At 49.2% G+C, this 22,314-nt stretch overlaps 1 protein-coding gene across 1 annotated transcript in view; it reads left to right on the forward strand.

The window, feature by feature from the left end:
• Window positions 1-22,314, forward strand: part of LOC121272525 (spectrin beta chain, non-erythrocytic 4-like) — a 380,289-nt gene that overhangs the window by 17,858 nt on the left and 340,117 nt on the right. The window contains exons 6-7 of the mRNA XM_041179140.1: window positions 552-667; window positions 6,121-6,233. Of these exons, the coding sequence (XP_041035074.1) occupies window positions 552-667; window positions 6,121-6,233 (229 nt within the window). The remainder of the gene's footprint in view (window positions 1-551; window positions 668-6,120; window positions 6,234-22,314) is intronic.

A 22,314-nucleotide genomic window follows, 5' to 3' on the forward strand; every position in this document is an offset into this window, starting at 1 on the left:
TGACTGCTCCCCAACCAATACCGAGTTAAGTTCTGTTTCCAATATCTCTGACGTACTGTGTGGATTTAATGGGTGCGAGATGAATTGAATTTTGTATTCGTGCTTGGAAAGTTAACCCGGCCGCCGTCTGCCATCAGAGACTGCCGGAACCTGCTGACCGGCACACACACTGTTTTTATTTCAACTTTTCAGCAACTGCAATATTTTGTTTCTCATTTTGGCCTTTGATTGACAGGAAATGCTCAAAAGAAAATCTCCTCTCTGAGCCGACAAACGGCCGGTTTAAAAAAAGTGCTGCTGGATAAATGCAAAGACTTGTTTTCACAGGAGAAGAGAAAGTCCATGGATTTCCTTACAGATGGATACAAAATAACCCTTCCATATCCCACTAATCCCAGTCTGTATCCCTCCCATATACCACTGATCACCTTTTGTATCCCTCCTTATCCCTGTATTCCCTCCGTATGTCTCCTCCATATCCCACTCTTTCCCTGTGCAGCCAATGTATTTTGTTCCTAGTGATGTAATGAGCTGGATATTTGACCTTTCAGGAGTGACCTCATTGACTTCAGCAAACTGCAGAAATCCAATACGACCTTTAACCTCCAGCAGGCGTTTAACATGGCGGAGCAGCGACTGGGGGTGGCCAAACTCCTGGACCCAGAAGGTATGTCCATGAGGAGCTCCCTGGTAGAGAGAGACCTGTAAAGTACACCCGGTGATTGTCTGATTTCAAACCAGTCATTGCTGATCCACAGGTGGTCGATGGCATTGGGTGGCTGCTTTTGTCTCACATCGTATAACAGAGCCACTGACTGTCCAGTGACACTCAATATCATTCACTTATGTACAGTAACACATACCTTTCCTGGGAGTTTTTGACGGGGACAGTGTAGAAGGAGCTTTTCTCTGTATCTAACCCCATGCTGTACCTGTCCTGGGAGTGTTTGATGGGGACAGTGTAGAGGGAGCTTTACTCTGTATCTAACCCCGTGCTGTACCTGTCCTGGGAATGTTTGATGGGGACAGTGTAGAGGGAGCTTTACTCTGTATCTAACCCCGTGCTGTACCTGTCCTGGGAGTGTTTGATGGGGACAGTGTAGAGGGAGCTTTACTCTGTATCTAACCCCATGCTGTACCTGTCCTGGGAATGTTTGATGGTGACAGTGTAGAGGGAGTTTTACTCTGTTTCTAACCTGTGCTGTACCTGCCCAATGGGTTTTTGGTGTGGACAGTGTAGAGGGAACTTTACTCTGTATCTAACCCCGTGCTGTACCTGTCCTGGGAGTGTTTGATGGGGACAGTGTAGAGGGAGCTTTACTCTGTATCTAACCCAGTGCTGTACCTGTCCTGGGAGTGTTTGATGGGGACAGTGTAGAGGGAGCTTTACTCTGTATCTAACCCAGTGCTGTACCTGTCCTGGGAGTGTTTGATGGGGACAGTGTAGAGGGAGCTTTACTCTGTATCTAACCCTGTGCTGTACCTGCCCTGGGAGTGTTTGATGGGGACAGTGTAGAGGGAGCTTTACTCTGTATCTTACCCTGTGCTGTACTTGTTCTGGGGGTATTTGATGGGGACAGTGTAGAGGGAGCTTTACTCTGTTTCTAACCTGTGCTGTACCTGCCCAGAGGGTTTTTGGTGTGGACAGTGTAGGAGGGAGTTGTACCCTGTATCTAACCCCATGTTATACCTGCCCTGAGAGTGTTTGATGTGGACAGTGTAGAGGGAGCTTTACTCTGTATCTAACCCCGTGCTGTACCTGTCCTGGGAGTGTTTGATGGGGACAGTGTTGTAGAGGGAGCTTTACTCTGCATCTAACCCCATGCTGTACCTGCCCTGAGAGTGTTTGATGAGGACAGTGTAGAGGGAGCTTTACTCTGTATCTAACCTTGTTTTGTACCTTCCCTGCGAATGTTTGATGGGGTCAGTGTAGGGGGAGCTTTACCCTGTATCTAACCCCATGCTGTACCGGCCCTGAGAGTGTTTGATCTGGACAGTGTAGAGGGAGCTTTACTCTGTATCTAACCCCGTGCTGTACCTGTCCTGGGAGTGTTTGATGGGGTCAGTGTAGGGGGAGCTTTACCCTGTATCTAACCCCATGCTGTACCGGCCCTGAGAGTGTTTGATCTGGACAGTGTAGAGGGAGCTTTACTCTGTATCTTTAAAAAAAAATTTATTCATGGGATGTGGGTGTTGCTGGCTAGGCCAGCATTTTTTGCCCATCCCTAATTGCCCTTGCTCAGAGGGCATTTAAGAGGTAAGTAGAGAGGACTTTAAACTAAACAAGAGGGGTGAGAGATCAAGCTTGGGTAGAGGTAGCAATTCAAGGAGTAGAGTCAAGACAGGAGACCAAAATAGTATTATGAAAAATGAAGGTCAGAGAATGGCAGGAAGGGACAGAAAGAAAAAAACCTAGGAATACATCAAAGGTCAAGACTAGATGTTACAAACGTAACAAAAAGACAAAACTGAAGGCTCTATCTGAATGCACGTAGCATTCATCACAAAGTAAATGAATTGATGGCCCTCATTGAAGTAAATAAATATATTCTGATAGCAATTACAGAGACGTGGCTGCAAGACGACAAAGATTGGGTCCTGAAAATTGAGTGGTACATGACCTTCAAGAAGAATAGGAAGCTAGGTAAAGGTGGAGGGGTCGCGCTGTTAATCAAAGAGGGCATTGGTGCAATAGTTAGAGATGACCTAGGAGACCAGGATGTAGAATCGGTTTGGATGGAGATGAGGAATAGTAGAGAAAAAACGTCATTAGTGGAAGTGGTCTACAGGCCACCTAACAGTAGCCACAGTGTAGGACAAAGTATTCAAGAGGAAATATTGTGTGCTTGTGAAAAGGGATGTCAGTAATCATGGGTGATTTTAATCTACACATAAACTGGAAAAATCAGATTGGCAGTAGTAGCCTGGATGAGGAGTTCTTAGAATACTTTTGAGATAGTTTCTTAGATCAGCACGCTCTGGAACCAACCAGAGAACATATTAGACTTGGTATTGTGTAACGTACAGGATTAATTAATGACCCCAGAGTAAAGGCACCACTTGGCACCAACGACCACAATATGATTGAATTTTAGATCTAGTTTGAAAGGGAGAAGAGTGGGTCTATGAGCAGTATCAAACTTAAATAAGGGCAACTAGGTGGGGATGAAAGCTGAGCTAGTTGAAGTGAACTGGGAAACTAGGCTAGAGGATAGATCAATAGGGAAGCAGTGGCAGACATTTAAGGGGATATTTTAGAGTATTCAGAATAAGTACATTCCTATTATAAAGAAAAATTCTAAGGGGAGGATCCACCGTCCGTGGTTAACTAAAGAAGTTAAGGAAAACATCAAACTTAAGGAAAAAGCATACAACTTCACAAAGATGAGCGGCAGGTCAGGTGATTGGTCAGAATATAAAGAATGGCAGAGGATGACTAAAAGGTTAACCAGGAGAAAGAAATTAGAGTATGAGAGGAAGCTAGCTAGAAATGTAAAAACGCATAGCAAGGGTTTCTACAGGTATTTAAAAAGGAAAAGAGGAAGTAAAGTGAGTGTTGGTCCTCTAGAGAGTGACAGTGGGGAGTTAACAGTAGATAATAAGGAAATGGCAGAAGAAATGAACAAATATTTTGCTTCTGTGCTCACTGTAGAGGATATAAAAAACATTCTGGTAATAGCTGCAAATCAGGAAGTGAAAGAGAGAGAGGAACTTGATGAAACTGAAGTCACTAGGGAAATGGTACTGAGCAAATTGATGGAGCTGCAGCCTGCCAAGTCTCCAGGTCCCGATAGACTACATCCTAGGGTCTTAACAGAGATGGCTAATGAGGTAGACAACGCACTGGTGTTAATTTTCCAAAATTCCCTAGATTCTGGAAAGGTTCCATCAGATTGGAAAGTAGCAAATATAACCCCTCTATTCAAGAAAAGAGGGAGGCATAAAACAGGAAACTTTTGGCCAGTTAGCTTGACGTCTGTCATGGGAAAGTTATTAGAATCGATCATTAAGGAGGTTATAGCTCGGCACTTAGAATATCTCAAGGCAATCGGGAAGAGTCAGCATGGTTTTGTGAAAGAAAAATTGTGTTTAACCAATTTATTGGAGTTTTTTGAAGGAGTAACATGCACAGTGGATAAAGGGGACTTGTAGAAGTACTGTACTTGGATTTCCATAAGGTATTTGATAAGGTGCCACATCAAAGATTATTACAGAAAATAAAAGCACATGGTGTAGGGGGTAACATATTAGCATGGATAGAGGATTGGCTGACTGGCAGGAAGCAGAAAGTACGCATAAATGGGTCTTTTTCGGATTGACAGGATGTGACGAGTGGAGTCCTGCAGGGATCTGTGCTGGGGCCTCAACTTTTTACAATTTATATCAATGACCTAGATGAAGGGAGTGAAGACATGATAGCGAAATTTGCAGATGACACAAAGAGAGGTCGGAAAATATGTTGTGAAGAGGACATAAGGAGGCTGCAGATGGATATAGATAGGTTGAGTGACTGGGCAAAGATCTGGCAAATGGAGTTTAATGTGGTAAAATGTGAAGTTGTTCACTTAGGCAGGAAGAACAAAAAAGCAGAGTATTACTTAAATGGAGAACGGCTGCATAATTCCGAGGTGCAGAGGGATCTAGGTGTTCTAGTACATGAATCACAAAAAGTTAGTATGCAGGTACAGCAAGTAATAAAAGGGCAAATAGAATGCTATCCTTTATTACGAGAGGGATTGAACATTAAAGTAAGGATGCTATGCTTCCATTATACAGGGCATTGGTGAGACCACACCTCGAATACTGTGTGCAGTTTTGCTCTCCTTATTTAAGGAAGGATGTAAATGTGGTTCAGAGGAGGTTTACTACATTGCTACCTGGAATGAGTGGGTTGTCTTATGAGGAAAGGTTGGACTGGACTGGGCTTGTTTCTGCTGGAGTTTAGAAGAGTGAGAGGTGATTTGATTGAAGTATATAAGATCTTGAGCGGCCTTGACAAGGTGGATGTGGAAAGCATGTTTCCTCTTGTGGGTGAATCCAGAGCTAGGGAGCACTGTTTTAAAATTAGGGGTCGCCCTTTTAGGATGGAGATGAGGAGAAGTTTTTTCTCTCAGAGGATTGTGCGACTTTGGAATTCTCTGCCTCAGAAGGTGGTGGAGGCGGGGTCATTGAATATTGTTAAGGCAGAAGTAGATAGATTCTTGTTTGGCAAGGGAATCAAAGGTTATTGGGGTTAGTTGGCATTTGGAATACAAAACAGAAGCTGATCAGCCATGATCTTATTGAATGGCGGAGCACGCTCGAGGGGCCGAATGGTCTACTCCTGTTCCTATTTCTTATTTTCAGCCACATTATTGTGGATCTGGAGTCACATGTAGGCCAGACCAGGTAAGGATGGCGGATTTCTTTCCCTAAAGGATATCAGTGAACCAGGTGTGTTTTTATGACAATTGGCACCAGTTTCATGGTCATCATTAGACTTTTAAATTGAGTTCAAATTCCACCATCTGCCATGGTGGCGTTCAAACCTGCGTCCCCAGAGCATTACCCTGGGTCTCTGGATTACCAGCCCAGTGACAATTACCAGTGGCAATATTGCCACGCTACCACCTCCCCTGTGGTCTAATCCGTGCTGTACCTGCCTTGGGAGTGTTTGATGAGGACAGTGTTTTGATAATGTAGATAGAGAGAGATTATTCTTTCTAGTGAGTGAGCCAATAACAACACATCATTGATTTAACACCATTGAAGAAAGATTTAGAGAGGGACGAAGAAACATTTTTTTCACTCAGTTTTCGAGATCTGGGACACTCCGCTGAAAAGGAGGTGATTCTATAAATAAAATTAAAAGGGAGTTGGACAGGAACTTGAGGAAAAGGAACTTCCAGGGTTACTGACAAAAACTGGGGATATGGGACTAAACCGACTACCCTTTCCAAGAGCCAGCACAGGCTTGATGGGCTGAATGGTCTCCTGTGCTGTGAGTTTGTATGATTCTAAACAAACTTGTTGTCATTTTGTCTGTTGTGTACGCTGGTGATTGTAAGACAGCCAATGGTGACTGCAGACCGGTCCCTTCTCTGCATTTCTGACGGTTTACATCTTGAACTGTTCTTGTAGATGTCAACACGGAGAATCCAGATGAGAAGTCCATCATCACCTACGTGGTGTCCTATTATCATTACTTCTCAAAGATGAAGGCACTCGCTGTGGAGGGGAAGAGGATTGGAAAGGTGAGATACTATCTCAGGATGGAATGTCTACCAGGGAGGCTGAAGGTTTTCTCCTTTGCTGTTGTGGAGACTGGGTCAGCGAGTCTGTCAGTGGTGGTCTGGGAACGGGTTCAGGAAATTTCTGTCATCAGGAACCTCCGTGGACATTTGGCTGGACAATATGAGCAGCCCCCGTTACATTATTCATTCCAAGAGTTAGCCTGCTCACTCCATCCAATCCCATCCATTCCCAGTGTGTTCTGACCATAATATCCTACCCATTATCCTACCCACTAGGATATTTCTGCCTGCTCCATCCATCCCACATCTATTTTGCACCTCCCGTTGCTGCTTTCATGCTTCATGCCTTCACAATTTACTATCTCAGACATATTTCACCAGCGCAGTGTTAGTACTGTTACATCCTGATATGTTAACATGCCAAGGCTTAAGCACAGTTACACACTGACCTGACACTCAGTTACAGCCCTGTCACAGTTATACACTGAGGTCTTCTTAGTTACACAAAGATGTCAAAATCAGTTACACACTGCCCTCTGTCTGTTACACACTGCCCTTTCTCAGTTACTGCCCTCTCTCAGTCACACACTGTCCTCTCTCAGTTACTCACTGCCCTGTCTCAGTTACTCACTGTCCTCTCTCAATTACACACTGCCCTCTCTGTTACACACTGCCCTCTCTGTTACACACTGCCCTCTCTCTGTTGCACACTGCCCTCTCTCAGTTACTCACTGCCCTCTCTCAGTTACACACTGCCCTCTCTCAGTTACTCACTGCCCTCTCTCAGTTACACACTGCCCTTTCTCAGTTACTGCCCTCTCTCAGTTACACACTGCCCTCTCTCAGTTACTGCCCTCTCTCAGTCACACACTGCCCTCTCTCAGTTACTCACTGCCCTCTCTCAGTTACTCACTGCCCTCTCTCAGTTACACACTGCCCTCTCTCTGTTACACACTGCCCTCTCTCAATTACACACTGCCCTCTCTGTTACACACTGCCCTCTCTCTGTTACACACTGCCCTCTCTCAGTTACTCACTGCCCTCTCTCAGTTACATACTGCCCTCTCTCAGTTACTCACTGCCCTCTCTCATTACTCACTGCCCTCTCACAGTTACTCACTGCCCTCTGTCTGTTACTCACGGCACTCTCTCAGTTACACACTGCCGTCTCTCAGTTACACAGTGCCCTCTCTCAGTTACTCACTGCCCTCTCTCAGTTACACACTGCCCTCACTCAGTTACTGCCCTCTCTCAGTTACTCACTGCCCTCTCTCAGTTACTGCCCTCTCTCAGTTACACACTGCCCTTTCTCAGTTACACACTGCCCTCTCTCAGTTACACACTGCCCTCTCTCAGTTACTCAGTGCCCTTTCTCAGTTACTCATTGCCCTCTCTCAGTTACTCACTGCCCTCTCTCAGTTACTCACTGACCTCTCTCAGTTACTCACTGCCCTCTCTCAGTTACACACTGCCCTCTCTCAGTTACACACTGCCCTCTCTCAGTTACTCACTGCCCTATCTCAGTTACTCACTGCCCTCTCTCAGTTACACACTGCCCTCTCTGTTACACACTGCCCTCTGTTACACACTTCCCTCTCTCAGTTACTCACTGCCCTCTCTCAGTTACACAATGCCCTCTCTCATTTACTGCCCTCTGTCCGTTACTCACTGCCCTTTCTCAGTTACACACTGCCCTCTCTCAGTTACTCACTGCCCTCTCTCAGTTACTGCTCTCTCTCAGTTACACACTGCCCTCTCTCAGTTACACACTGCCCTCTCTCAGTTACACACTGCCCTCTCTCAGTTACTCACTGCCCTCTCTCAGTTACACACTGCCCTCTCTCAGTTACACACTGCCCTCTCTCAGTTACTCACTGGTCTCTCTCAGTCACACAATGCCCTCTCTCAGTTACTGCCCTCTCACAATTACACACTGCCCTCTCTCAGTTACTGCCCTCTCTCAGTTACACACTGCCCTCTCTCAGTTACTGCCCTCTCTCAGTTACACACTGCCCTCTCTCAGTTACACACTGCCCTCTCTCAGTTACTCACTGCCCTCTCTCAGTAACACACTGCCCTCTCTCAGTTACACACTGCCCTCTCTCAGTTACACACTGCCCTCTCTCAGTTACTCACAGCCCTCTCTCAGTTACTGCCCTGTCTCAGTCACACTCTGCCCTCTCTCAGTTACTCACAGCCCTCTCTCAGTTACTCAATGCCCTCTCTCAGTTACTCACTGCCCTCTCTCAGTTGCACACTGCCCTCTTTCTGTTACACACTGCCCTCTCTCAATTACATGCTGCCCTCTCTGTTACACACTGCCCTCTGTCTGTTACACACTGCCCTCTCTCAGTTACTCACTGCCCTCTCTCAGTTACACACTGCCCTCTCTCAGTTACTCACTGCCCTCTCTCAGTTACATACTGCCCTCTCTCAGTTACTCACTTCCCTCTCTCATTACTCACTGCCCTCTCACAGTTACTCACTGCCCTCTGTCTGTTATTCACTGCCCTCTCTCAGTTATACACTGCCCTCTCTCAGTTACACACTGCCTTCTCTCAGTTACCCACTGCCCTCTCTCAGTTACTCACTGCCCTCTCTCAGTTACACACTGCCTTCTCTCAGTTACTCACGGCCCTCTCTCAGTTACACACTGCCCTCTCTCCGTTACTCACTGCCCTCTCTCAGTTACTCAATGCCCTCTCTCAGTTACACACTGCCCTCTCTCAGTTACACACTGTCCTCTCTCAGTTACTCACTGCCCTCTCTCAGTTACTCACTGCCCTCTCTCAGTTACACACTGCCCTCTCTCAGTTACACACTGCCCTCTGTTATTCACAGCCCTCTCTCAGTTACTCACTGCCCTCTCTCAGTTACTCACTGCCCTCTCTCAGTTACACACTGCCCTCTCTCTGTTACACACTGCCCTCTCTCAATTATATGCTGCCCTCTCTGTTACACACTGCCCTCTCTCTGTTACACACTGCCCTCTCTCAGTTACACACTGCCCTCTCTCAGTTACTCAATGCCCTCTCTCAGTTACATACTGCCCTTTCTCAGTTACTCACTGCCCTCTCTCATTACTCACTGCCCTTTCACAGTTACTCACTGCCCTCTGTCTGTTACTCACTGCCCTCTCTCAGTTATACACTGCCCTCTCTCAGTTACTCACTGCCCTCTCTCAGTTACTCACTGCCCTCTCTCAGTTACACACTGCCCTCTCTCAGTTACACACGGCCCTCTCTCAGTGACACACTGCCCTCCCTCAGTTACTCACTGCCCTCACTTATTTACTCACTGCCCTCTCTCAGTTGCACACTGCCCTCTCTCAGTTACTCACTGCCCTCTCTCAGTTACTCACTGCCCTCTCTCAGTTACGCACTGCCCTCTCTCATTTACACATTGCCCTCTGTTACTCACTGCCCTCTCTCAGTTACTCACAGCCCTCTCTCAGTTACACACTGCCCTCTCACATTTACACACTGCCCTCTCTCAGTTACTCACTGCCCTCTCTCAGTTACACACTGCCCTCTCTCAGTTACACAGTGCCCTCTCTCAGTTACTCACTGCCCTCTCTCAGTTATTCACTGCCCTCTCTCAGTTACACACCTCCCTATCTCAGTTACTGCCCTCTCTCAGTTACACACTGCGCTCTCTTAGTTACACACTGCCCTCTCTCAGTTACACACTGCCCTCTGTTACTCACTGCCCTCTCTCAGTTACACACTGCACTCTCTCAGTTACACACTGCCCTCTCTCAGTTACTCACTGCCCTCTCTCAGTTACACACCGCCCTCTCTCAGTTACTGCCCTCTCTCAGTTACACACTGCGCTCTCTCAGTTACACGCTGCCCTCTCTCAGTTACACACTGCCCTCTCTCAGTTACTGCCCTCTCTCAGTTACTCACTGCCCTCTGTCTGTTACTCACTGCCCTCTCTCAGTTACACACTGCCCTCTGTCTGTTACTCACTGCCCTCTCTCAGTTACTCACTGCCCTCTCTCAGTTACACACTACCCTCTCTCAGTTACAAACTGCCCTCTGTCTGTTACACATTGCGCTCTCTCAGTTACACACTGCCCTCTCTCAGTTACTCACCGCCCTATCTCAGTTACTCACTGCCCTTTCTCAGTTACTCACGGCCCTCTCTCAGTTACTCAGTGCCCTCTCTCAGTTACTCACTGCCCTTTCTCAGGTACACACTGCCCTCTCTCAGTTACTCACTGCCCTCTCTCAGTTACTCACTGCCCTTTCTCAGTTACACACTGCCCTAGCTCAGTTACTCACTGCCCTCTCTCAGTTACAATCTGCCCTCTGTCTGTTACACTCTGCCCTCTCTCAGTTACAAACTGCCCTCTCTCAGTTACTGCACTCTCTCAGTTACTCACTGCCCTCTCTCAGTTACACACTGCCCTCTCTCAGTTACACACTGCCCTCTGTTACTCACTGCCCACTCTCAGTTACTCACTGCCCTCTCTCAGTTACTCACTGCCCTTTTTCAGTTACACACTGCCCAAGCTCAGTTACTCACTGCCCTCTCTCAGTTACAAACTGCCCTCTGTCTGTTACAAACTGCCCTCTCTCAGTTACACACTGCCCTCTGTCTGTTACTCACTTCCCTCTCTCAGGTACAAACTGCCCTCTCTCAGTTACTGCCCTCTCTCAGTTACTCACTGCCCTCTCTCAGTTACCCACTGCCCTCTCTCAGTTACACACTGCCCTCTCTCAGTTACTGCCCTCTCTCAGTTACTCACTGCCCTCTCTCAGTTACTCACTGCCCTCTCTCAGTTACACACTACCCTCTCTCAGTTACAAACTGCCCTCTGTCTGTTACACACTGCCCTCTCTCAGTTACACACTGCCCTCTCTCAGATACTCACTGCCCTCTCTCAGTTACTCACTGCCCTCTCTCAGTTACTCACTGCCCTCTGTCTGTTACTCACTGCCCTCTCTCAGTTACAAACTGCCCTCTCTCAGTTACTGCCCTCTCTCAGTTACTCACTGCCCTCTATCAGTTACTCACTGCCCTCTCTCAGTTACACACTGCCCTCTCTCAGTTACTCACTGCCCTCTCAGTTACTCACTGCCCTCTCTCAGTTACACACTGCCCTCTCTCAGTTACACACTGCCCTCTGTTATTCACAGCCCTCTCTCAGTTACTCACTGCCCTCTCTCAGTTACTCACTGCCCTCTCTCAGTTACACACTGCCCTCTCTCTGTTACACACTGCCCTCTCTCAATTATATGCTGCCCTCTCTGTTACACACTGCCCTCTCTCTGTTACACACTGCCCTCTCTCAGTTACACACTGCCCTCTCTCAGTTACTCAATGCCCTCTCTCAGTTACATACTGCCCTTTCTCAGTTACTCACTGCCCTCTCTCATTACTCACTGCCCTTTCACAGTTACTCACTGCCCTCTGTCTGTTACTCACTGCCCTCTCTCAGTTATACACTGCCCTCTCTCAGTTACTCACTGCCCTCTCTCAGTTACTCACTGCCCTCTCTCAGTTACACACTGCCCTCTCTCAGTTACACACGGCCCTCTCTCAGTGACACACTGCCCTCCCTCAGTTACTCACTGCCCTCACTTATTTACTCACTGCCCTCTCTCAGTTGCACACTGCCCTCTCTCAGTTACTCACTGCCCTCTCTCAGTTACTCACTGCCCTCTCTCAGTTACGCACTGCCCTCTCTCATTTACACATTGCCCTCTGTTACTCACTGCCCTCTCTCAGTTACTCACAGCCCTCTCTCAGTTACACACTGCCCTCTCACATTTACACACTGCCCTCTCTCAGTTACTCACTGCCCTCTCTCAGTTACACACTGCCCTCTCTCAGTTACACAGTGCCCTCTCTCAGTTACTCACTGCCCTCTCTCAGTTATTCACTGCCCTCTCTCAGTTACACACCTCCCTATCTCAGTTACTGCCCTCTCTCAGTTACACACTGCGCTCTCTTAGTTACACACTGCCCTCTCTCAGTTACACACTGCCCTCTGTTACTCACTGCCCTCTCTCAGTTACACACTGCACTCTCTCAGTTACACACTGCCCTCTCTCAGTTACTCACTGCCCTCTCTCAGTTACACACCGCCCTCTCTCAGTTACTGCCCTCTCTCAGTTACACACTGCGCTCTCTCAGTTACACGCTGCCCTCTCTCAGTTACACACTGCCCTCTCTCAGTTACTGCCCTCTCTCAGTTACTCACTGCCCTCTGTCTGTTACTCACTGCCCTCTCTCAGTTACACACTGCCCTCTGTCTGTTACTCACTGCCCTCTCTCAGTTACTCACTGCCCTCTCTCAGTTACACACTACCCTCTCTCAGTTACAAACTGCCCTCTGTCTGTTACACATTGCGCTCTCTCAGTTACACACTGCCCTCTCTCAGTTACTCACCGCCCTATCTCAGTTACTCACTGCCCTTTCTCAGTTACTCACGGCCCTCTCTCAGTTACTCAGTGCCCTCTCTCAGTTACTCACTGCCCTTTCTCAGGTACACACTGCCCTCTCTCAGTTACTCACTGCCCTCTCTCAGTTACTCACTGCCCTTTCTCAGTTACACACTGCCCTAGCTCAGTTACTCACTGCCCTCTCTCAGTTACAATCTGCCCTCTGTCTGTTACACTCTGCCCTCTCTCAGTTACAAACTGCCCTCTCTCAGTTACTGCACTCTCTCAGTTACTCACTGCCCTCTCTCAGTTACACACTGCCCTCTCTCAGTTACACACTGCCCTCTGTTACTCACTGCCCACTCTCAGTTACTCACTGCCCTCTCTCAGTTACTCACTGCCCTTTTTCAGTTACACACTGCCCAAGCTCAGTTACTCACTGCCCTCTCTCAGTTACAAACTGCCCTCTGTCTGTTACAAACTGCCCTCTCTCAGTTACACACTGCCCTCTGTCTGTTACTCACTTCCCTCTCTCAGGTACAAACTGCCCTCTCTCAGTTACTGCCCTCTCTCAGTTACTCACTGCCCTCTCTCAGTTACCCACTGCCCTCTCTCAGTTACACACTGCCCTCTCTCAGTTACTGCCCTCTCTCAGTTACTCACTGCCCTCTCTCAGTTACTCACTGCCCTCTCTCAGTTACACACTACCCTCTCTCAGTTACAAACTGCCCTCTGTCTGTTACACACTGCCCTCTCTCAGTTACACACTGCCCTCTCTCAGATACTCACTGCCCTCTCTCAGTTACTCACTGCCCTCTCTCAGTTACTCACTGCCCTCTGTCTGTTACTCACTGCCCTCTCTCAGTTACAAACTGCCCTCTCTCAGTTACTGCCCTCTCTCAGTTACTCACTGCCCTCTATCAGTTACTCACTGCCCTCTCTCAGTTACACACTGCCCTCTCTCAGTTACTCACTGCCCTCTCAGTTACTCACTGCCCTCTCTCAGTTACACACTGCCCTCTCGCAGTTACTCACTGCACCTCTCAGTTACTCACTGCCCTCTCTCAGTTACACACTGCCTTCTCTCAGTTACTCACTGCCCTCTCTCAGTTACTCACTGCCCTCTCTCAGTTACTGCCCTCTTTCAGTTACACACTGCCCTGTCTCAGTTACACACTGCCCTCTCTCAGTTACTGCCCTCTCTCAGTTACACACTGCCCTCTCTCAGGTACTCGCTGCCCTCTCTCAGTTACTCACTGCTCTCTCTGTTACACACTGCCCTCTCTCAATTACACACTGCCCTCTCTGTTACACACTGCCCTCTCTCTGTTACACACTGCCCTCTCTCAGTTACTCACTGCCCTCTCTCAGTTACACACTGCCCTTTCTCAGTTACTGCCCTCTCTGTGTTACACACTGCCCTCTCTCAGTTACTGCCCTCTCTGTCACACACTGCCCTCTCTCAGTTACTCACTGCCCTCTCTTAGTTACTCACTGCCCTATCTCAGTTACTCACTGCCCTCTCTCTGTTACACACTGCCCTCTCTCAATTACACACTGCCCTCTCTGTTATACACTGCCCTCTCTCTGTTACACACTGCCCTCTCTCTGTTATACACTGCCCTCTCTCAATTACACACTGCCCTCTCTGTTACACACTGCCCTCTCTCTGTTACACACTGCCCTCTCAGTTACTCACTGCCCTCTCTCAGTTACTCACTGCCCTCTCTCAGTTACACACTGCCCTCTCTCTGTTACACACTGCCCTCTCTCAATTACACACTGCCCTCTCTGTTACACACTGTCCTCTCTCAGTTACACACTGCCCTCTCTCAGTTACACACTGCCCTCTCTCAGTTACATACTGCCCTCTCTCAGTTACTCACTGCCCTCTCTCATTACTCCCTGCCCTCTGAAAGTTACTCACTGCCCTCTGTCTGTTGCTCACTGCCCTCTCTCAGTTACACACTGCCCTCTCTCAGTTACTCACGGCCCTCTCTCAGTTACACTCTGCCCTAACTCAGTTACTCACTGCCCTCTCTCAGTTACTCACTGCCCTCTCTCAGTTACACACTGCCCTCTCTCAGTTACACACTGCCCTCTCTCAGTTACTCACTGTCCTCTCTCAGTTTCTCACTGTCCTCTCTCAGTTACTCACTGCCCTCTCTCAGTTACACACTGCCCTCTCTCAGTTACACACTGCCCTCTGTTACTCACTGCCCTCTCTCAGTTACTCACTGCCCTCTCTCAGTTACTGCCCTCTCTCAGTTACACACTGCCCTCTCTCAGTTACACACTGCCCTCTCTCAGTTACTCACTGCCCTCTCTCAGTTACACACTGCCCTCTCTCAATTACACTGCCCTCTCTCAGTTACTCACTGCCCTCTCTCAGTTACTCACTGCCCTCTCTCAGTTACACACTGCCTTCTCTCAGTTACCCACTGCCCTCTCTCAGTTACTCACTGCCCTCTCTCAGTTACACACTGCCTTCTCTCAGTTACTCACGGCCCTCTCTCAGTTACACACTGCCCTCTCTCCGTTACTCACTGCCCTCTCTCAGTTACTCAATGCCCTCTCTCAGTTACACACTGCCCTCTCTCAGTTACACACTGTCCTCTCTCAGTTACTCACTGCCCTCTCTCAGTTACTCACTGCCCTCTCTCAGTTACACACTGCCCTCCCTCAGTTACACACTGCCCTCTGTTACTCACAGCCCTCTCTCAGTTACTCACTGCCCTCTCTCAGTTACTCACTGCCCTCTCTCAGTTACACACTGCCCTCTCTCTGTTACACACTGCCCTCTCTCAATTATATGCTGCCCTCTCTGTTACACACTGCCCTCTCTCTGTTACACACTGCCCTCTCTCAGTTACACACTGCCCTCTCTCAGTTACTCAATGCCCTCTCTCAGTTACATACTGCCCTTTCTCAGTTACTCACTGCCCTCTCTCATTACTCACTGCCCTTTCACAGTTACTCACTGCCCTCTGTCTGTTACTCACTGCCCTCTCTCAGTTATACACTGCCCTCTCTCAGTTACTCACTGCCCTCTCTCAGTTACTCACTGCCCTCTCTCAGTTACACACTGCCCTCTCTCAGTTACACACGGCCCTCTCTCAGTGACACACTGCCCTCCCTCAGTTACTCAGTGCCCTCACTTATTTACTCACTGCCCTCTCTCAGTTGCACACTGCCCTCTCTCAGTTACTCACTGCCCTCTCTCAGTTACTCACTGCCCTCTCTCAGTTACGCACTGCCCTCTCTCATTTACACATTGCCCTCTGTTACTCACTGCCCTCTCTCAGTTACTCACAGCCCTCTCTCAGTTACACACTGCACTCTCACATTTACACACTGCCCTCTCTCAGTTACTCACTGCCCTCTCTCAGTTACACACTGCCCTCTCTCAGTTACACAGTGCCCTCTCTCAGTTACTCACTGCCCTCTCTCAGTTATTCACTGCCCTCTCTCAGTTACACACCTCCCTATCTCAGTTACTGCCCTCTCTCAGTTACACACTGCGCTCTCTTAGTTACACACTGCCCTCTCTCAGTTACACACTGCCCTCTGTTACTCACTGCCCTCTCTCAGTTACACACTGCACTCTCTCAGTTACACACTGCCCTCTCTCAGTTACTCACTGCCTCTCTCAGTTACACACCGCCCTCTCTCAGTTACTGCCCTCTCTCAGTTACACACTGCGCTCTCTCAGTTACACGCTGCCCTCTCTCAGTTACACACTGCCCTCTCTCAGTTACTGCCCTCTCTCAGTTACTCACTGCCCTCTCTTAGTTACTGCCCTCTCTCAGATACACACTGCCCTTTCTCAGTTACACACTGCACTCTCTCAGTTACACACTGCCCTCTCTCAGTTACTCACTGTCCTTTCTCAGTTACACATTGCCCTCTCTCAGTTACTCACTGCCCTCTCTCAGTTACTCACTGACCTCTCTCAGTTACTCACTGCCCTCTCTCAGTTACACACTGGCCTCTCTCAGTTACTCACTGCCCTCTCTCAGTTACTCACTGCCCTCTCTCAGTTACACACTGCCATTACTCAGTTATTCCCTGCCCTCTCTCAGTTACAATCTGCCCTCTGTCTGTTACACACTGCCCTCTCTCAGTTACACACTGCCCTCTGTCTGTTACTCACTGCCCTCTCTCAGTTACTGCACTCTCTCAGTTACACACTGCCCTCTCTCAGTTACTCACTGCCCTCTCTCAGTTACACACTACCCTCTCTCAGTTACAAACTGCCCTCTGTCTGTTACACATTGCGCTCTCTCAGTTACACACTGCCCTCTCTCAGTTACTCACCGCCCTATCTCAGTTACTCACTGCCCTTTCTCAGTTACTCACGGCCCTCTCTCAGTTACTCAGTGCCCTCTCTCAGTTACTCACTGCCCTTTCTCAGGTACACACTGCCCTCTCTCAGTTACTCACTGCCCTCTCTCAGTTACTCACTGCCCTTTCTCAGTTACACACTGCCCTAGCTCAGTTACTCACTGCCCTCTCTCAGTTACAATCTGCCCTCTGTCTGTTACACTCTGCCCTCTCTCAGTTAAAAACTGCCCTCTCTCAGTTACTGCACTCTCTCAGTTACTCACTGCCCTCTCTCAGTTACACACTGCCCTCTCTCAGTTACACACTGCCCTCTGTTACTCACTGCCCACTCTCAGTTACTCACTGCCCTCTCTCAGTTACTCACTGCCCTTTTTCAGTTACACACTGCCCAAGCTCAGTTACTCACTGCCCTCTCTCAGTTACAAACTGCCCTCTGTCTGTTACAAACTGCCCTCTCTCAGTTACACACTGCCCTCTGTCTGTTACTCACTTCCCTCTCTCAGGTACAAACTGCCCTCTCTCAGTTACTGCCCTCTCTCAGTTACTCACTGCCCTCTCTCAGTTACCCACTGCCCTCTCTCAGTTACACACTGCCCTCTCTCAGTTACTGCCCTCTCTCAGTTACTCACTGCCCTCTCTCAGTTACTCACTGCCCTCTCTCAGTTACACACTACCCTCTCTCAGTTACAAACTGCCCTCTGTCTGTTACACACTGCCCTCTCTCAGTTACACACTGCCCTCTCTCAGATACTCACTGCCCTCTCTCAGTTACTCACTGCCCTCTCTCAGTTACTCACTGCCCTCTGTCTGTTACTCACTGCCCTCTCTCAGTTACAAACTGCCCTCTCTCAGTTACTGCCCTCTCTCAGTTACTCACTGCCCTTTATCAGTTACTCACTGCCCTCTCTCAGTTACACACTGCCCTCTCTCAGTTACTCACTGCCCTCTCAGTTACTCACTGCCCTCTCTCAGTTACACACTGCCCTCTCGCAGTTACTCACTGCACCTCTCAGTTACTCACTGCCCTCTCTCAGTTACACACTGCCTTCTCTCAGTTACTCACTGCCCTCTCTCAGTTACTCACTGCCCTCTCTCAGTTACTGCCCTCTTTCAGTTACACACTGCCCTGTCTCAGTTACACACTGCCCTCTCTCAGTTACTGCCCTCTCTCAGTTACACACTGCCCTCTCTCAGGTACTCGCTGCCCTCTCTCAGTTACTCACTGCTCTCTCTGTTACACACTGCCCTCTCTCAATTACACACTGCCCTCTCTGTTACACACTGCCCTCTCTCTGTTACACACTGCCCTCTCTCAGTTACTCACTGCCCTCTCTCAGTTACACACTGCCCTTTCTCAGTTACTGCCCTCTCTGTGTTACACACTGCCCTCTCTCAGTTACTGCCCTCTCTGTCACACACTGCCCTCTCTCAGTTACTCACTGCCCTCTCTTAGTTACTCACTGCCCTATCTCAGTTACTCACTGCCCTCTCTCTGTTACACACTGCCCTCTCTCAATTACACACTGCCCTCTCTGTTATACACTGCCCTCTCTCTGTTACACACTGCCCTCTCTCTGTTATACACTGCCCTCTCTCAATTACACACTGCCCTCTCTGTTACACACTGCCCTCTCTCTGTTACACACTGCCCTCTCAGTTACTCACTGCCCTCTCTCAGTTACTCACTGCCCTCTCTCAGTTACACACTGCCCTCTCTCTGTTACACACTGCCCTCTCTCAATTACACACTGCCCTCTCTGTTACACACTGCCCTCTCTCAGTTACACACTGCCCTCTCTCAGTTACACACTGCCCTCTCTCAGTTACATACTGCCCTCTCTCAGTTACTCACTGCCCTCTCTCATTACTCCCTGCCCTCTGAAAGTTACTCACTGCCCTCTGTCTGTTGCTCACTGCCCTCTCTCAGTTACACACTGCCCTCTCTCAGTTACTCCCGGCCCTCTCTCAGTTACACACTGCCCTAACTCAGTTACTCACTGCCCTCTCTCAGTTACTCACTGCCCTCTCTCAGTTACACACTGCCCTCTCTCAGTTACACACTGCCTTCTCTCAGTTACTCACTGCCCTCTCTCAGTTACTCACTGCCCTCTCTCAGTTACTGCCCTCTTTCAGTTACACACTGCCCTGTCTCAGTTACACACTGCCCTCTCTCAGTTACTGCCCTCTCTCAGTTACACACTGCCCTCTCTCAGGTACTCGCTGCCCTCTCTCAGTTACTCACTGCTCTCTCTGTTACACACTGCCCTCTCTCAATTACACACTGCCCTCTCTGTTACACACTGCCCTCTCTCTGTTACACACTGCCCTCTCTCAGTTACTCACTGCCCTCTCTCAGTTACACACTGCCCTTTCTCAGTTACTGCCCTCTCTGTGTTACACACTGCCCTCTCTCAGTTACTGCCCTCTCTGTCACACACTGCCCTCTCTCAGTTACTCACTGCCCTCTCTTAGTTACTCACTGCCCTATCTCAGTTACTCACTGCCCTCTCTCTGTTACACACTGCCCTCTCTCAATTACACACTGCCCTCTCTGTTATACACTGCCCTCTCTCTGTTACACACTGCCCTCTCTCTGTTATACACTGCCCTCTCTCAATTACACACTGCCCTCTCTGTTACACACTGCCCTCTCTCTGTTACACACTGCCCTCTCAGTTACTCACTGCCCTCTCTCAGTTACTCACTGCCCTCTCTCAGTTACACACTGCCCTCTCTCTGTTACACACTGCCCTCTCTCAATTACACACTGCCCTCTCTGTTACACACTGCCCTCTCTCAGTTACACACTGCCCTCTCTCAGTTACACACTGCCCTCTCTCAGTTACATACTGCCCTCTCTCAGTTACTCACTGCCCTCTCTCATTACTCCCTGCCCTCTGAAAGTTACTCACTGCCCTCTGTCTGTTGCTCACTGCCCTCTCTCAGTTACACACTGCCCTCTCTCAGTTACTCCCGGCCCTCTCTCAGTTACACACTGCCCTAACTCAGTTACTCACTGCCCTCTCTCAGTTACTCACTGCCCTCTCTCAGTTACACACTGCCCTCTCTCAGTTACACACTGCCCTCTCTCAGTTACTCACTGTCCTCTCTCAGTTTCTCACTGTCCTCTCTCAGTTACTCACTGCCCTCTCTCAGTTACACACTGCCCTCTCTCAGTTACACACTGCCCTCTGTTACTCACTGCCCTCTCTCAGTTACTCACTGCCCTCTCTCAGTTACTGCCCTCTCTCAGTTACACACTGCCCTCTCTCAATTACACTGCCCTCTCTCAGTTACTCACTGCCCTCTCTCAGTTACTCACTGCCCTCTCTCAGTTACACCCTGCCCTCTCTCAGTTACACACTGCCCTCCATTACTCACTGCCCTCTCTCAGTTACACACTGCCCTCTCTCAGTTACTCACTGCCCTTTCTCAGTTACTCATTGCCCTCTCTCAGTTACTCACTGCCCTCTCTCAGTTACTCACTGACCTCTCTCAGTTACTCACTGCCTTCTCTCAGTTACACACTGCCCTCTCTCAGTTACTCACTGCCCTCTCTCAGTTACACACTGCCCTCTCTCAGTTACTCACTGCCCTATCTCAGTTACTCACTGCCCTCCCTCAGTTACTCACTGCCCTCTCTCAGTTACACACTGCCATTTCTCAGTTACTCACTGCCCTTTCTCAGTTACACACTGCCCTCTCTCAGTTACTCACTGCCCTCTCTCAATTACAAACTGCCCTCTGTCTGTTACACACTGCCCTCTCTCAGTTACACACTGCCCTCTGTCTGTTACTCTCTGCCCTCTCTCAGTTACAAACTGCCCTCTCTCAGTTACTGCCCTCTCTCAGTTACTCACTGCCCTCTCTCAGTTACACACTGCCCTCTCTCAGTTACACACTGCCCTCTCTCAGTTACTCACTGCCCTCTTTCAGTTACACCCTGCCCTCTCTCAGTTACACACTGCCCTCTCTCAGTTACAAACTGCCCTCTCTCAGTTACTCACTGCCCTCTCTCAATTACACACTGCCCTCTCTGTTACACACTGCCCTCTGTTACACACTTCCCTCTCTCAGTTACTCACTGCCCTCTCTCAGTTACACAATGCCCTCTCTCATTTACTGCCCTCTGTCCGTTACTCACTGCCCTTTCTCAGTTACACACTGCCCTCTCTCAGTTACTCACTGCCCTCTCTCAGTTACTGCTCTCTCTCAGTTACACACTGCCCTCTCTCAGTTACACACTGCCCTCTCTCAGTTACACACTGCCCTCTCTCAGTTACTCACTGCCCTCTCTCAGTTACACACTGCCCTCTCTCAGTTACACACTGCCCTCTCTCAGTTACTCACTGGTCTCTCTCAGTCACACAATGCCCTCTCTCAGTTACTGCCCTCTCACAGTTACACACTGCCCTCTCTCAGTTACTGCCCTCTCTCAGTTACACACTGCCCTCTCTCAGTTACTGCCCTCTCTCAGTTACACACTGCCCTCTCTCAGTTACACACTGCCCTCTCTCAGTTACTCACTGCCCTCTCTCAGTAACACACTGCCCTCTCTCAGTTACACGCTGCCCTCTCTCAGTTACACACTGCCCTCTCTCAGTTACTCACAGCCCTCTCTCAATTACTGCCCTGTCTCAGTCACACTCTGCCCTCTCTCAGTTACTCACAGCCCTCTCTCAGTTACTCAATGCCCTCTCTCAGTTACTCACTGCCCTCTCTCAGTTGCACACTGCCCTCTTTCTGTTACACACTGCCCTCTCTCAATTACATGCTGCCCTCTCTGTTACACACTGCCCTCTGTCTGTTACACACTGCCCTCTCTCAGTTACTCACTGCCCTCTCTCAGTTACACACTGCCCTCTCTCAGTTACTCACTGCCCTCTCTCAGTTACATACTGCCCTCTCTCAGTTACTCACTTCCCTCTCTCATTACTCACTGCCCTCTCACAGTTACTCACTGCCCTCTGTCTGTTATTCACTGCCCTCTCTCAGTTATACACTGCCCTCTCTCAGTTACACACTGCCTTCTCTCAGTTACCCACTGCCCTCTCTCAGTTACTCACTGCCCTCTCTCAGTTACACACTGCCTTCTCTCAGTTACTCACGGCCCTCTCTCAGTTACACACTGCCCTCTCTCCGTTACTCACTGCCCTCTCTCAGTTACTCAATGCCCTCTCTCAGTTACACACTGCCCTCTCTCAGTTACACACTGTCCTCTCTCAGTTACTCACTGCCCTCTCTCAGTTACTCACTGCCCTCTCTCAGTTACACACTGCCCTCTCTCAGTTACACACTGCCCTCTGTTACTCACAGCCCTCTCTCAGTTACTCACTGCCCTCTC

This window comes from Carcharodon carcharias, chromosome 34 (genome assembly GCF_017639515.1).
Source record: "Carcharodon carcharias isolate sCarCar2 chromosome 34, sCarCar2.pri, whole genome shotgun sequence".
Taxonomy (NCBI): domain Eukaryota; kingdom Metazoa; phylum Chordata; class Chondrichthyes; order Lamniformes; family Lamnidae; genus Carcharodon; species Carcharodon carcharias.